At 41.1% G+C, this 17,528-nt stretch overlaps 1 protein-coding gene across 9 annotated transcripts in view; it reads left to right on the forward strand.

Annotated features, from left to right (window-relative positions):
* FRMD4B (FERM domain containing 4B) overlaps positions 1-17,528 on the forward strand; it is a 353,851-nt gene that overhangs the window by 318,102 nt on the left and 18,221 nt on the right. For all 9 annotated transcript variants that reach the window (XM_069084137.1, XM_069084138.1, XM_069084139.1 and 6 more), the window contains 6 exons: positions 9,178-9,254; positions 11,341-11,479; positions 12,159-12,300; positions 14,192-14,325; positions 14,418-14,537; positions 16,264-16,492. In XM_069084137.1, the coding sequence (XP_068940238.1) occupies positions 9,178-9,254; positions 11,341-11,479; positions 12,159-12,300; positions 14,192-14,325; positions 14,418-14,537; positions 16,264-16,492 (841 nt within the window). The remainder of the gene's footprint in view (positions 1-9,177; positions 9,255-11,340; positions 11,480-12,158; positions 12,301-14,191; positions 14,326-14,417; positions 14,538-16,263; positions 16,493-17,528) is intronic.

Raw genomic sequence — 17,528 nt, forward strand, 5'->3', positions numbered from 1 at the left:
TGGGCAGGTGGCTCAGCGAGTAAGAGCACCGGCCCCAGTGTCGGGATGACCTGGGGATCAAATCCGGGCTCAGATACTTAGCACCACACCCAGAAATAACTGGCTGTGTAACCTTGAGCAAGTTACTTAACCCCAATTGCTTTAAAAAAATAAAAAAAGAACTTGGGCTGTGAACACTCCACAAAGCAGGAAAATCATCGTCATATCACCCAATCAAGGCAAGTTTTCATTACCTCTTGGGTTACTGCAGTACTCTGCCTACTGTCTGATCTATGGATATAAATCAAACATTTCCAAAGAACCCTTCACCTTTGCTCATGTTGTTCCTTCAGCCTGAACATTCCCTCCCCTAAGTCCTCCACAGAAAAATCTACTTGAGAATCAAATACTCAGATCAAATGATGCCTCCCTCTTTATGAATACTTCATCTTTTTTTTGCTATGTGACCATATAGAAGTCATCCAGGTAGTATGTGTCTGAGGCTGGATTTGAACTCAGGTCTTCCTGACTCCAGGCCTGCCGCTGTAGCCACCACACCACTTAGCTACCCCTAAGAGTTCAGGCATCCTTCTGTCATCCCTAGGGCATTTTAGAATGAGAAGAGACTCTTTGTTATAGTGAACTTGTCCACAGAACTGCTTTTATAGACTGAAGTTCAAGGCGTCCCTAATCTCTATCCCCCTAGCTGGATGAATTGGGTAACAGTATTCACACACTTATTCCTTATTTCCTGTTTCCTTTTCTTAAAAGTATAGGTTGCACTTGACTTTCGGGAAGTCTACTTACCTGGTCCTTGTTCTAAAGGCAGTTATGTCCCCCTTTCTCCTGTAGGACTTAGAGGATAAACATGCTGATTCTGTTATGGCTTGAAAGTGCGCAAGGGGATGGATAGTGTCCACTCTGGGAGAGTCACTCAGCCCTTTTCTGCAAATAAAGAACAAAAGATAGTGATTGGATGAGAAAGAATACTGGGTTACAAAATGTCTACAGTTGTCTTGTTTGTAAAGTATATAATTAATCTTTTCTCATGTCAAAAAAAATCAGATTTCTTTAAGAAAAACACTCCTGCAGATTCATTAGTAGTGCTCTGGGGTTTTATAGGATTGTAGATTTAGAGCTAGAAGGCACTTAAAAGACTATTGAGTCCAACCCCTACATTTTATAGATGTAGAAACTGAGGCACAGAGAGAAATATAGCCCAGGGTCACACAGCTAGTAAGTATCTAAAGTGGAATTTGAACCTAGGTCTCTCTGACTCCAGAGTCCAGTGCCCTGTCCATTACACCACACTGTTCCTCAAATTGAATTACAGGTTCATAGTACTTTAGATTTTTTTTGGAAAAGGTACCTCAGAGGCCAATTAGCCCATCCCTCTAAAATAATTTGTGCTACAGCACCCCACTTCTCAGGGCTACCTGCTTCACTTTGGTGGATCTAATCATTAGAAAATTTTTGTTTACATCAAACCTATCTTTGCAACTTAAATATTTTATTTTATGCGTTTTTCTTCCTTGGGGACATCACTATCACCAGCCTGTCGCCATTATAACAAATAAATCTAGTCCAGCAAAACAAACCCACCCATTGGCCGTGTTTGAAAATATACATCTTGTAGACATGACAAGTCGGGCATCTCCCCAGTCAGAGGTAGGAAGCAGGCTTCCTCAGTGATCATCTGAAGTCATCACTGAGCCTGTTCTCTTCCTCGTGTACCACCTTGTCTCATTAGGAAGACAAAAAAGTGGGCAGATAAAGCAATTTGTAGGGAAAGGAGAGGAGCATCTGGAATGACTTAAGAGCCTGCTTCCTTCATCTGCTTGGGTGGATGCTGGACTAGAGATATAGACAGAGATGGACATTTTCAGACGTCACCAGTGGGTGGATTTGTTTTGCTGAACTAGATTTATCATAAAGGAGACAGGCTAGTGATAGTGATGCCCAAAAAAGAAGAAAAATGCATACATTCAAAGGTTAAAAAGAAAAGGAATTCATGGCTTATAGAAGCTATGCCTAATTCCAAACCTGATCTGCTTCTGGGAAGTTTCTTTATATCAGCAAAAAATTGAAATGTTGGCAATAGCAAACAAGACAGCACACAAACAATTGTGTACAAACAATATGGCAACATGATAAATGAGGAATAATCACCAGAGGGAAGGCACCAGTGTTAAGGGGAATCAGAAAAGGCTTCTTGCAGAAGGTAGGGTTTTAGCTAGGACTGAAAGGAAGAGAGGTGGTTCAAATCCCACCTTGGACAATGACCAATTATGGGACCCTGGGAATGTACGCCACCAAATATTTCTGAGCCTGTAACATGGGGATAATAGTAGTATGTGTCACAGGGTTGTTGGGAGAATCAAAGGCAATCCTGTACGTTAAGCATTTGATAAATCAGTAATGGGAGGAAGTGTGGTCCCCGGGGAAGGAGTCATGAATGGGGTCAGAGACGCAAGTCCAAGTTCTGAAGTCTGCTCCCAAATATCTGTGTCACCTTGGTCTAGCTCAGGGGCAGGGGAATCTGAGACCTCAAGGCCACATGTGGCCCTCTAGGTCCTCAAGTGCTGCTCTTTGACTGAATCCAAGCTCAGTCTGTATCTAGGGGACCACAGGGGACATCGAGGCCCCAGGTTCACCACCCATTGCCTAATGTCTCTGGCCTTTGTTTGATCCATTACAAAATGAGGAGCTTGAACTAGAGGACTTCAGTGGTCCTTTTCTGCCCCAAAATCCATAATCCTATGGCAGCTCCAATCATCATTATTGTCTCCAAGGGCCCATTCAGCTCTTTGATCTTGTGACTTTCATTTAGGCTCCACAGTAAAACAGACCAACCCTATAACTTTGGTATAGGTTTAAGAGCGGCACTGGTGGGGGCGGGGCGGTGGACAGGGCAGGATGGGGTACTTTCATTGCTCCAGTGGACAGAAGCATGGATGGTATTTTCTTTTTGCCCAGAGGCACTATTATATGGACAAGCAGGCTGAGTCACTGGTGGACCGATAGATAATTTTATGACTGTGACACAGCTGTAATCACCTCAGATTTAGTCATTTCCAGGTGAATTTACAGTTTAATAATTAACCTGGAAGTTTGTCTCCCCCCCCTCACTAGGCCACTGCTAAAACTTCCCTTTTGTCATCACACAACACAACCAGGTATTAGACTGCAGGGGGTGTGCACTTGGCTTTTATCCAAGTTAAAAATGACTTTTTACCTCTTTCTGTCAGGGACTCTCCTTGGTTCTTACATTACTTCAGGGAGGTTCCCTTTGGCAGTCAATGGGACACACACTTCCTCATCTGCATTGTTTAGTCTGCCAAGTACATTCCTGCCCTTTTCCAACCAGATGGGAGTTCTCGACTTAATATTTGGGTGTCTTGCTTTCATTTCCCGCCCTTCCCCACTCTGTCCTTCTCCTTGCCTGAGCCATGTCCTACACAAAAATAGAAAAGTAAGTTCTTATATGGAGAATGTATCAGGAAATTTGAAGACAAAATCAAAGACAACATACAATTATACATTCAATTTTTAAAAAAATAGGACCTATAATGTTATTGATATGGGGCACTTCCAATAAGGAAAGTTGGTCTGTTCATACACACTGTTAAACATTTAGGTAACTTACTGTCTTAGGGAGTTGTTTGGGGTATTGTTTACCTGATTTGCCCAGTGTCACAAAATTAGATATATGTCAGATATATCAGACTTGAACCCAGGGTCTGTAGCTAGTCCTGATTCCAAGGCTAGCACTGTCCACTAAGCCATGATTCCCACCTTGCTATTTTCCATGTTAACATGGAAATCAATAACACAATCAATTTAGAATTGTGGGATATAGAGATCATTTAGTCCATCCCCTTTGATTTATAGATAAGGAAACTGAGACCCAAAGAGGTGGAAGTGCTTGCCCAAGGGCAAACAGTGCCATAGCCAAGATTTGAAATTAAATCCTCTTCTCAAAATTCTGGGCTTTGACCCCCAAGCTAGATTGTTTTAAAGCCATTTCCTAGAGTACTGTAACTCTTCAGCTACTCTCCAGCTGCAACTTAATTATACTCTTACAGTGTTTTCTCATTCTCCTTGGTGCTAATATTTTCCCCCAACCTCAAAAATGTTGGTCACTATGATTTCAGTAGAAGAAAAAGAAACTTCTTTCACTTTTCTGATTCTATAAAAGTCGGGTTTGCTTGGCTTGTGGTTGGAGATTGTATAGGGGATTATCAACAAGTGTTCACCCTCCACAACATTAATTTTATCCAATAAATCACAACTGTAGAGCATATTGCAAGTGATTTTTAAAATATCTACTTCCTTTCTCCAGCCTTAAAGAGGAAGGCAATTTGTTCTGATTACAAACCTGCCTTCAGAATATTTCAATTATTTCTAATCTCTGCTCTCAAAACCTTCTTTTGATGCCTACACCTTGATAATAATAATTATTTTCTAAAACCATGATGAGTTTGTTTTCAAAGTACGATTAGTAATCTTGGGGATAAGTTATTTCCCGGTTGTATTTTTTTGTTATCTTTTTTTTTTTTTAAAGCAATTGGGGTTAAGTGACTTGCTCAAGGTTACACACCCAGGTGTTTCTGGGTGGGTGCTAAGTGTCTGAGCCCGGATTCGATCCCAGGTCATCCCAACACTGGGGCCGGTGCTCTTACTCGCTGAGCCACCTGGCTGCCCCTGTTGTTATCTTTCAGCAATAATAATAGAAGTTATCCATCTCACTTTTCCTTTCCCCTTTCTCAAAGTGCATTGCAAATATTATCTCCGGTGTCTTTATCTCTTTTCCATTTTATACCAAAGGGGACATTTTCTTATTCTAGAAGGCTAGTAGAGTAGAGGCAGAATGCTTAGGAAACCTGCATTACTATCTCAGAGACTCTGCATCTAAACTCAGAGACTCATTTGTTAGAGAGATCTCTCCCACAGTCCCCTCATTTTTCAGTTGAAGAAACCAAGGCCCAGGGAGTTTTTTTTCTTTGCAAATTTATTTTTCCCTAAGGGCTAATAAGAAAACTTCTAAGAGATATAGATTGTAAAGCAAATAATGGAAGCTTACTTAATACTAATTAGTGATAATGCCAGTTATGGTTTTAACAAAAATACTCTAGGCCCTTTGCAAGTCTTCTGATAACATAGCAGACACAGTGTCATTTTTGTCTTTGTACCCCACTGTCTAGCACAATGCTTTTTGATTGACTTGAAGCCTTCCATTTTTCTAACGTATTTCAGTAAAAATAAGAGGAATCTCAAAGCTTTTTCCAAGCCTGGAAATTCAGACTTGGCTAAAGTAGACCCTCCTCTATGTCTGTGAAAATGCACTTATGAACAGGCTGTAATCTGAGGCCCAATTTAGTGTTCACCAATTGATGGGAAATGTGAAATATCTTATACTTTCACCCGTCTGGCTTTTGAACTTTATTCTTTGACCCAAAAGCCAAGTTTTCTGTTTGACTGTACCATCTTTCACCCTCATTCAGATTTCCTTATTATCTTCCTACATTTCCTTTGGATCATTAAGCAATCAATTAATCAATAAGCCTTTATCACGTGCCCTCTATTTCCCAGACCACTGTAGGGATACAAAGGCACTAGCAATACAGAGACAAAACCGACAGTCTAGCCAAGGGAAACAAGGTGTACACAACAACTCTGGCCCGCATGGTTCCTCTGCCTCCTTTTGTCACAGGATTTTGAAATTAGAAGTCCCTATGCCAGCTGTCTGATCTAAACTATACCCCTTATAAGGAACCCATACTATACCATAGCCAACAAGTGGTCGCCTGGCCTCCATTCAAAGTCCATCGAGGAGAAATCCATCACTTTTCAAAGCAGCCCATTCCAAGAATTTTTTAGGAAGTTCTTTCTTCTATCAAGCCTCGGTTTACCTTTTTGAAACTTTTTTGCCCATTGCTCCTGGTTTTGACGTCTAGGCCAAGCAGAAGGGATAATTTTCTTCTCCTCTTTCCATTAAAAATATTGGCACCATGATGTGGAGTGGCACATCCCAGAAGGAAATAACTTTCGCATATATCCTCGGCACCTAGCGTAATACCTTGCCTATAGTAGACACTCAATGATGCTTGTTAAATCATTTTTCTATTTGAAAATGCTATCCATTAGCCTGATTCCAGTCTTTTCTTTTTGTCCTGAATCTTTGGTTCATGCTGAACAACTCTCTTGTCCATAGCAATGTGTCAGTCAGTGTATCGTTCACAGAATTTTTAGAATTGGAATATCTTTAGCAAAACACTTTGGAAATAATTCTTCAGCAGCTAGATTGGACTGAAATGAATTTGAGGTCCCCTTTTGAAGATTTCAGATGAGAAATTTCTTGCAAACACACCCCCTCCCCCCAAAATTTCCATTTAAATCATTAAGTTCCCTAATTAAACAGAAGTCCCTGACTTACAGGCTGATTTTTTTGGTGTGTAAGGAAAATGGAATGTCTCCCTGTTTAAAAAAAAAAGCCACCCCAAAACATTCTGAATGGAATCAAAAGAGACAATGTTTCTTGGTTGTAAGTGATAAGGGGTGGGGGTGGGGGGATGGTGTCGGTTTTAAGAGATCTCATTTCAAGTGCAGCCTTGGTTTTTATGTGTGTGGGAATGGAGTTAAAGGAAAACACAGCTGAGGCTGCAGGCTAACTCTTCCTGTCTAACCTGTTCATTTCCAGGGTGAGTCAGCCCTGGCCAGAAATGTGCCTTTAAACCAGCTTCCAGTGAAATCCATATGGGAATTTCAACAAACTCATTCCCCTTGATGTCTCTAAACAGCTAAAAACACATTCCCTCTCCGCTCCCCCCTCTACCCCCCATCTCTGAAGAAATCCTCCTGGGGGGATAATGCTGTCAGTCCCTTCTAGTGTTCTTTCTCTAGAGGGAAGGAGTGGAACGGGGAGGTGTCATTCGAGCTGCTGATGTCAGTAATGTGTCAGCAGTGGGAGGTTAGGTCTGTGAAACCGAGTTACACCTTAGAAAGTGTGTGATGAAACTGAGGCCAGAGTTCCTTAAGGAAGCGCCCTAGGTGCGGGTGGGAGAAGAGGAGAGCCTAGGGGGCTTCCCTTCCCCTTCTTCAGCTTCTCTAGAAGACTGGGGATGTTTCAAAGGATCACATTTCACTGCTGGACCGTTTAACAAATAGGTATGTTTAAAAAAAAAAACTTGTTTTGTTTGAATTTTCCTCTGGACGCTGGGCAGGTTTAGGGGTGTAGATGGCTGCATGTGTCCTCATGGAGGGGGTGGGGGAACACTAAAGGAGAGTGCTCCGTGTTTTATTTTTCTCTGTGTGTTTGTGAGGAAAAGAGCCAGGACAATTGTTTTTGGTAGTTAAATATTCATTCTAGTGAGTACAACTTTATCTTCCCAGGCACTAGAATGCTCTTGTAAATTTCTTGCCGGAGACTTGAGTGACAGCATGCAGGCAGGCACTCAAATACCGATAGATGCATTTTAATTCAGAGGAAGAATTCCGGCACTCTTTGGGCAGCCAGCAGTCTAGCCCCATGAATGTTTTTTTCATCGTGCTTTAAAAAATCCAGCCATCTCTATTCTGAATGCAAGCAAGGGTCTTATGATGGCATGAAATCTGTAGACTAATTATTCAATAAGAATCAAATAGGGCTTTTTTTTTTTTTTTTTTTTTTTTTTTTTTGTGAAGAACGATTGATCTGAATGGAATATTCTGACGTTCAGATTCAGGGGGAGAGCCCCAAGGAACCAACAGGTCCAGTCAGAAAACAGTGTTAATGAACTTGATAACATAAGTTCATTTAAGATGGAGGCAGGCATCTTTAATTTCAGCAGTCAGGTGCTTGCATCAAAGCTTGTTAGGTTTTCATGTAGACGGTGCTAATTGTGTAGGATAAAACATTTCATGGAATGAAATAGTTTAATAATAGGTGGATAAATGGCCATCAGATGCACATGTTGGGATGCCCTCCGTGTCACTTTCCTTTACTGAGGAGGGGATACCATCTTTTACTCTTTATCATGCAATTTCCACAGTTGCAGGGGGACAGAGCAGGTGACAGCAGACCAGGGGTACCCCACAAATAATACAGTCTCAGTTTTACTTTCACTTTGGTACTGCTAGTTTCTGAAATGTGTCCCTCCAGGGTCCTATTGAAGCATTCATTTTTTTTTTTTTCAGTTTTATTTAAGTTTACAACATTCAGTTCCACATGCTTTTGAGTTTTAAATTTTCTCCCCTTCCCTTGCCTCCCCCCTCCCCAAGATGGCATGCAATCTGATATAGGTTCTACATATACATTCATATTAAACATATTTTCACATTAGTCATGTTGCAAAGAAGAATTATAATGGAGCATTCATTCTTTGGAGCCTATTTTCCTTTGCTTTGAGAACACCAGCACATCCTGACCATAGATAAGAAATGAACTCCAGATTCACCATAATCTGGAGGGATTTAATCATTCTTAGTCGTTTAGCTCAGTCAGACCAAAACTCTTGATGGAAGGGGGAAGGGAAAGGGCAACAGGAAAAGTACCGAAGTATGCCTTGAATCTGGCCTTTTGGGTTCTGCTCATCCCCTCTCCCCCTCTTCCAACAGTCTGGGTCCTATACCTTCCAAGTCTTCAGAATTTCCTCTCTGCAAAATGAGGGTGTGAAAGTCATTGATTTAATCTCTCATTCGGGGATTCTAGTTTGCATTTTATCTACTCGGACTGGAAATTAAATGGTACAAAGGAAACTTATCAGTGAGGTAACATACATAGCAGAAGATTATAGCTAACTAGATTTACAGTTCAAATCTACACTCTGCTCTGTGGTGTGCCTCTCTGGCGTGATTCTGATAGGAAGAGAGCTGGATTTGAACCATGTTTATGTTCTCATGGGTTTGCCGCTATAAAGACTGGGAATATAGATAATGTATTTATCTGCATTTATTTACAAATCAGGTTCCTGGTGTTTTAATAACTAATTAGCTTTCTTATACTCAAGGATCTACAAATCACTTAAACTCCAAGAGCCTTACTTTAGTCATCTGTAAAATGGACATGGTAACCACAGAGCCTACCTACTAAGGTCATTGTGATACTCATGAAATAATGGATGTAAAGGACATTAAAACTTTTAACAGGACACATAAAAGTCATTATTTAACCTTTTAAAATTGAAAATACTTTTGTTTTCTGTTCCTTTTGTTATTTAGTTATTTCAATGGAAACAGCTGGAGAACTTATATTTCCGTGAAAAGAAATTTGCTGTTGAAGTTCATGACCCTCGCAGGTGAGAATTATGGTCATTTTCCTAGATGGAGAGGAATCAATTGTTTTGAAAACTAAATTGAAAAGTCTAATTGAATTAGGATGACTTTTCCTTTTTCTCTTCTTCTGCCCCCCACCCCTCCACCCCACCCCCAGTATTTGGACATCTTCTAGTTGTTAGACTTTAGTTAAGGCTTTAGTTGTTAGACTTACAAGTGAATGAGAAAATTCTAATTCATTTTTCATTGAGAGCTTGGAGGTGGGGAAGAGACTGTGGGGGAATGTGTGTTGTGCTTGGAGTCCAAAGCTTGGGTCCAGTTCCACTTACAGACACTAACTCCGTGACCATGGGCAAGTCACTTTGCTTTCTGGAGCCCATTTCATCATCAGGAAATAATATCAACTGCCTCAAAGCATTGTGTAAGGCTTCAATTGGATAATACATGCAGGGTGTCCTCAGGCTTTTGGAACACCTTACGTAAAGAACTTTGTTCCAAAGCATGGACTTCTCAATTATGGTACCAAGATCTATTTATGGAAACTTATAATCTCCTTTGAAATGATAGGGAAAAGAAACCATGGCAAAAACAGGCAACCAAAGAAACCCCAAGTCTACTAAAAACTTTTCTCCTATTAAGAAAAACAAAATAAACCAAACCATACTTCTCTGGGCCACAGTTCAACTGAAAACCACATCTTGTGTTTTTAGGAAACAGCACAGAATAGTAAATAGAGTGCTGGGCTTATAATTATAAAGATCTGGGTTCAAATCCTGCTTCTGGCATTTATTGGCTGGTACCCCAAGCACAAGTCATGCAATTTCTTTGAACCTCAATTTTCCTTAATATCAGAGAAGAATAATATCAGTCGATCCCATCTTAATAGGCTCTTGTGAGGCTTGCATGAAATAATACATAGCAAAACTCTTTTATTTAAATGCCGCATATTACTATTGAGTGCCTGCTCGGTGCCGGGTTCTGTGTTGTGGGGGAAGTGGGAATAGAAAGACAAAGATGCAGCTGTTGCTGACTTCAGGGAGCTTACATTATATCAGAGGAGATAATGTCAGCATAAATAAGTAGATACAAAATACATACTGCATAATTGGGAGGGAGATGGGTAGGGCACTAGCAGCTGGGGAATGGGGAAAGACTTTATAGAGAAAGCGGTGCTTAAATGGATCTTGGGGGGAAACGAGGGGCAGAATACATTTCAGGCACAAGAGGTAGCCAGTGCAGGGGCACAGAGACGGGAAATGATAGGTATTATGTGTGAGCAGCGCCAACAAGGTCAGTTGGGATTCAGCTGTAGAGTCTGAGAATGAGAGTGTAATGTGTAATAAGGATGGGAAAGGTTAAAAATAGAAAGCAGTTCTGGTAGTAAGTAATCAGAACTCTAGACCAGCAGTTTCGAAGACCTTCATTACAGATCCAGCCCTGCCATTAATTTCCTATATTACATTGAACAAGCCAGCCTCTTTCTTCTGAGCCTCAGTTTCCTCATGTGTCAAATGAAGGGCTTAGTGATCCTCAGGATTTCAGATCCTAATAATAAATCTAAAAAATCAGTCCCTTATCTTCTGTCTTCCATTTCCTTGGATATAAAATATTGATAAGTCGCCGCTTCTTGAGATGCTTACACATCAATAGAGGCTTTTAAATGGGGGCTGTCCATCCAGCTTTTAACATGCTGTAGTCACTTAGCTTCTCCAAAAAATTGTCAGGCTGTACAAGGAGACATTACTTGAGTTAAGACTTAGCTTTTTTCCAGTCCTTCACAGCTGCTGATGCCTTCCCTCTTCCATTGTGTATATCTTGTACAATCAGTTATTGTCTCCCTGAACAGAAGGTAAGCTTCTTGAGGGCAAAATACCACATTTTTGCAGTAGGTGCTTAATAAATGCTTGCTGAATGACCTTTTTTTTGTCATGAAAGGAGCAAGTTTTAACAGTATTGACAGCAGGAAGATAATAAGTGACTTCAAAAAAAAAGAACTCAGTGGGCATATTTTACCTGGTGCTGGGCCAGGCCAAAGGCAAATAATTTTTTTTCCCCTCAGTGAAAGGCACATGACTTTAACCCTCATCCTGAATGTTTTAAATGTTTTAGAATTTCGGTATCTAGAAGAACGTTTGGGCAGAGCGGCCTCTTCGTGCAGACCTGGTATGCCAATGCCTCCCTCATCAAATCCATCTGGGTGATGGCAATCAGTCAACACCAGTTTTACTTGGACAGGAAACAGAGCAAAGTAAGTTACCAGATGTATTATTGCAGGGGGGAAAATCCAACTCCCTTGTTTGGTTTCTAAATAGAGGATATTATTCAATTGATAAGTTACTTGCAGAAGAGAACATGCCAACAATTATTTTTCTTCTGATGACCCTGCAATCTTTTTTAAAGTTTCCCTGTGGGAGGGGGAAAAAATGTGGAGATATATAAATGTGCAAAAACTGATGTCCAGTTTACATACATCTTAGCTTTTGTATTTCCTCTAATATCTTAAAGTAGTGGGTTGTGAAGCTGTTATGATAACTTGAGTAAGTAACAAAGAAAAAAATAATTGTGAAAAATCAGTCCACACCTAGCAATGTATACAACATTCAGACTAACAATGTAAGCAGTGTTTCTTACCCACTGGTCCCCACACCACTTATAACTAAGGAAATATCATTAAGCCAAACCAACTCAGATCTAACAATGTATACAACATTTTGGCTAACAGAGCATCCAACATTTCTTTGCCCATAACCTTCTTCCCTCCTTCTACAAAGAGGAAGGAATCACCTGCCCTCTGAGACCAAGATTGATTACTTATTTAATCTGAGACTTGCTGCCTTTTAGACTGCATTCCCTAAAATGTTATCATTTTTATTTTCTCTTATCATTAATTGGGATAACAATAAAGAATTTTCTCTTGGCCCCTGCAGGCAAAAATTCCCTCTGCCAGGAGTTTAGACGACATCGCCATGGACCTAACTGATACAGGCATGCCAAAAGTTTCCAAATTGGTGACTCTGGAGGCAAAAAATCAGTTCATTATGGCAAGCAATGGCAGCTTGATTTCCTCAGGTAATGTATTAAGATTAGAATAGTTTATAGTTCCTTCTTATTCTGCTCATTGTGACTTTGTTAGTCCTGTGCCTTTTAAAATGCATTGCCTTAAGCATGGCAGTCTCACAGAATTTCCACTTTTTCAACTGTATTTTCGAATTAAGAAAATACCATGTGGTTGAGGGAGTCTGGAAGATCTATCCTGCTTCTTGATTTGTACGAACCTAGGCAAGTCACAGAACCTCAGTGCCCCCAATCATTTCCCTCTCTCTTTTTTCCCCCCACTTTTTGGAGGGGGGAAGGCAGGGCAATTGGGTTAAGTGACTTGCCCAAGGTTATACGGCTAGTAACTGTTAAGTGTCTGAGACTAGATTTGAACTCAAGTCCTCCTGACTTCAGGGCCAGTGCTCTATCCACTGTGCCATCTAGCTGCCGCCCAATCATTTCTCTTAAGATCACAGGTTACAGAGGAGTTGCCTGTCTGCATCAATAGAGGGAATGTTTACACTGGAAATTCCCTGAATTGATGAAATCACAGATCTTTAACATTGTATGAAACTTCTATGTGACTTGACTGAAATAGACTTTGATCTTTCCAATCTCTTTATTTGTGAGCCAGTATTTATAACTTTGTGGGAACCCCTCGTCACCTCTCAGTTATAGCATTGCTGTAGCCTTCTTGCTTGATTCTTTCTTCCCTCATTCATCATCCACAGATGAATGTTCCTGAGACACAGACCTGGCCACTCTCTTGCTTAATGATCTTCCAAGAGTTAAATCCATGGCTCCCTATTACCTCAGGGACGAAACACAAACCACCTCCTGAAGCCGACACTGAAAGCCTTTCATAACTGGGCTCCTGCCTACCTTTCCACACTAATTCATTTCATCCCACATCAAAGCTGGACTGCTTGCTCTTTCTCACATGCAAAATTCCACCTCCCATCTACAAGCTTTCAAAAATACTCTTCCTGCATGTCTGGAATTCACTCCCTTTCTCACCTCTGCCTCTTAGAATCCCGTGTTTCCTGTCAAACTAGACTTGAGTACGGCCTTATTTCCTGATCCCTTCCCAGTTTTTAGTACCCTCTTCCCACCCCCACCCCCAAATAACCTGTATTTTGTATATACTTTATGTATATACATCCTTGATAAAGTATAAGCTTCCTGAGGGCAACAAATGTTTCATTTTTGTCTTTGTACTTCTAACTCGTAGCACATAGTAGGGGCTTAATTAGTCCTTGTTGAGTTGAAACAAAGAACAGATTTTCTTTATTGCTGCCAGCTCCCATCCCCGTGGACAAAAGGCTCCTCATGAGGCCTCAGAAAATGAAACCTCTTCTCAGGGCAGTTTTGGAAACCCTTTTTATTTTATCAAAGTTTTCAAGAAAGCCAAACACAATCAAATATAGCTTGGACCACTGGATGGAGTACTGGATTTGTAATCAGTTCAGACCCCACTTCAGATTTTTTGCTCACCAATAAGTCTCTTAACTGGGCTCAACCTCAGTTTCCTCATCTGTAAGACGGGGATAATAATAACACCTCCCCCAGAGAGTGATTCTGAGGTGAAGATTAGATAATACAGGTCAGATGCTTTGCAAACATTAAAAGCTCTCTGTAAATATCAGCTCTTATTATTATTACTCTTATTCAGGCCCGTTTTAGAACCAGCGTCTACAAGATGCCCAGAACCATGAGAAAATGTTCTGCTGTTTCCTTTGATTATGTTTAGAAACAAGGACAGAAGAAGTAAGCTCTCGTGTAATAGCTGGTTTTGACTCTATGGCCTTTGTTCTATACAAAGGAAGGAAATTTGATTCTCAAAAAACTCCCCTGCTCTCCCCTTCCCCCCACCCAAGTTTTTTTTTTTAAACAAAGAAATAAATAATCGACCCTCTTTCTGCAGGTTCTCAAGACTCAGAGGTCAGCGAGGAACAAAAGAAAGAAAAAATAATGGAACTGAGGAAGAAAGAGAAGCTTCTCCAAGAAAAGCTTCTGAAGAAAGTGGAGGAGCTTAAGAAGATTTGCCTTCGAGAAGCAGTGAGTGTCCTGCACTCCTGGTGTCCTCGAAGCCTCTTCTGACACTTGGTGCAGTGACACTAATCCCATCTCCCTTCCTTCCTGTTTTATAGGAGCTCACTGGTAAGATGCCAAAGGAGTACCCGCTGAATTCAGGAGAAAAGCCCCCTCAGGTCCGAAGGCGTGTAGGCACCGCATTCAAGTTAGATGACAACTTGCTTCCCAGCGAGGAGGTATGGCCTTCTCTTGAAATGTCTCGATAGCTGTTAAGGGAAAGAAAAAAGGGATGTGTGTTGGCAGGTCTGACCGGCTTGTGGCTCGTTATTTTCATTTTGATCTCAGCAGATGAATTTGAAAAACTTGACTGTTTCCTTTAACCAGCAAAACAAGAGCTAAAAAACAAAGCCCTTCGATGAAAATGGAGATTTCTTTCTTCCCTGAGCAATTGTCAGGAGATAGTTACAGATTTTCTCCCTTTTCCCCCCAAGCAAGAGTAAATTGGACTTGTTTTTTCAAAGATAGGATCATACCCAGGGACTAGAGCTCAAAGTGACGTGCATGGAAACCCATGGAGGTAGAGCCTAGCCATACATAGTAGTTATGAAGACATGGTGAATCTCTCTGTATTTCGGAAAGTGGGTGCTACAGCTCTCCAAAGCAAATTAGATCCTCCCCCCCAAAAAAAGTTTTAAATAATTTAGGAATCAATGTGGTCAAATGGGAAAAGTGCTGAATTTGGAGTCAGATGGCCTGGGTTTGAATTCTGGGTTGGACTCAGTGTCCTCTCAGGTCACTTCCTGATCTCAGGCTATTTTCCTGTGAAACTGGCCCTCACGAGAGTGGAGACCCTCTTGTCAGAGAGGTGATAATGATAGTCTCAAGATGCAGGATGAGACATAGATTTTGCCAATATAGCCCATGTGGGAACCTTTTTTTTGACTGAATATTTGTTATGTTATGTAGCTATTATTTTTATTTTTTCTCCCTTCCTCCCTCCCCCCCACTCCTCCTCTTCTTTACTCTTAATCTCTCTGTCCAAAAATGGGGATATGGATAGGGTAACAAAGAAGAGGTTATTGAGGCCCCAGCAGAAGGGAGCACAGATAAGCAGGACAGCTTTCAAAACTATTATGTCCTTAAAAAGAAAAACAAGCTACAAGCAATAGAGACCTGCTTGTACTTTGCATATGGGTAATGACCATTTGGTGGGGGCGGTTTTCAGTGCAGATTGAGTTAAAGGACTTGGGAGGGCCCTGGGTTTGCATCTGGTCTCAAAGGCTGAAGTCATTGTAGTTTTTGGAGCAAGTCATGTATGGTCCTCTCAGAAGTTCTCTTTCCTCATCAGTGAAACAAATCTGCAAAACACTCAGAAAGGAAGGGATACGGCTGCCTTAGTGTGGCAAGCTACACAAATAATAGCAGTTTATACTGATGTGGTACATTTAAGTTTACAAATTGTTTTCACATAGGGACGTGTCATTTGATCCTCACAAACCAACACATGTGAGGTTGACAGACAGGCATTGACCCATATTATAGGTGAAGAAACTGACTTAAAGAAAGGAGGGCCAGGACTCATTTCCATGACTGGTAAAGGTAGACCTGAGACTTGAATGGAGGCCTTCTATCTCCCATGTTCAGCATCATTTCCACTTGGCTTTATTCCCTTCTCTCCCCTTCATGAGCATTTCAATAAGGCAAAACCCACTGGGACTCCTCAGACTCGACTCCAGAATATTCAAGGAGTTAAATCCATTATTCCCTTCCCCAAAGAATATAAGCTTCTTGAGGGAAGGAACCATTTTGTGTTTGCCCTTTATGTCTAGTGTTTAGCACAGTGTTGGGTTCATGGTGGGAGCTTAGGAATGGCTGTGAATGGAATGGAATATCATGCAACTCCTGTGAGTCTGGCTTTGTCCCTCTATGTCTTCATTAAGAGACTCTCTCATAACCATATAGGATCCTGCCTTACAAGAGCTGGAAAGCAATTTTGTCATACAGCAAAAGCTGGTGGAAGCTGCCAAGAAACTTGCCAATGAGCCAGACCTCTGCAAAAACGTGAGAAGAAAGAGGAAGCAGGAATACGCAGATGCCGTGAAGAAGCTGCAAGAGATTGAGAATGCGATCAACGAATACCGAATTACGTGTGGCAAGAAACCAAGTCAGAAAGCAACCCTCATTTTACCAGGTAGGCACCCAACAAGCCACAACTGCATTGCTTTACATCTTCTTTAAGCACTTCTAGTGGGGCTGTGTGCAACCCTTCCCAAGTTCACCTGGCTGAGGGGTGGCAAGAAGAAAAATGAGGCTGGACAGGAGATTTTGACAGGTCAAGAGACAATAGATGCCAAAGCCTCCCAAGAATGTGGGCTGGTTAATTCAAATAAACCTGATTTTCCAGGGCCTCATGATGCCATCATTTTGTCATCACTGGGTGGAATCAGTTTGACTTTCATGGACAAGCCTAGTTTTCATAGACGGATTCTTGGTTTGCGGGGTCATTCATGCCAGCTAAAGCTTTTAATTCACAGAAGAGAAGTTGTCTTGCACTGGAGAGCTGCTATAACTTGAGGAACTAAGCTGCAGATGGGACCTAGTGCTCTCTAAAGCTTTTCATGCATTCATTTCCTTTCGAAACCTGCCCCAGAGACCTAGGTAGGGTGGGGCTTTGAACAAATTCCTTCTTTCTGTCATGACCAATTAATCAACCTTGAAGACAAAGGTAGCATTACCAACAAGATTTCAGGTACATCCGAGTCTATCCAGGCATATGGTTCCTAAAGCAGTTATTTATTGCTTTTTGATGACAGAGAATGTGAAAGAAAGGAACTTGCCAGTCATATTCAGCTACAGCAGGAGAGTTTAGGAGGCTTGCATCTAAATTATACATGAAGCAAAGGTACTTTGTAAATTGATCACGGGGGAGCCACAAGTCTGGATTTTTATTCCAATCTTATGTCCGTTTTTACTGCTGTTATTTGAGGTAGTGCTAGAAATATTGGTGATAGCAAAATAAGAGAAGAAAAAGGAATCGAGGGAATGGCAAAGAAGAAACAAAATAATCACTTTTTATGGACAGATAAGATGCCTTACTTAGAGAACCTTAGAAAATCAATGAAAACATTAATCAAAACATTCCAGTCCTAAAAACATAAGTAATTCACCATGGGTTTGGCTTCTAGGTTCACTGTTTCATAGGGTTCTAGATGGTACAGACCTAAGCC

Source organism: Petaurus breviceps, unplaced genomic scaffold (genome assembly GCF_028583685.1).
Source record: "Petaurus breviceps papuanus isolate PSGF00001 unplaced genomic scaffold, PetGlider_PUasm1.0 174, whole genome shotgun sequence".
NCBI classification, from domain to species: domain Eukaryota; kingdom Metazoa; phylum Chordata; class Mammalia; order Diprotodontia; family Petauridae; genus Petaurus; species Petaurus breviceps.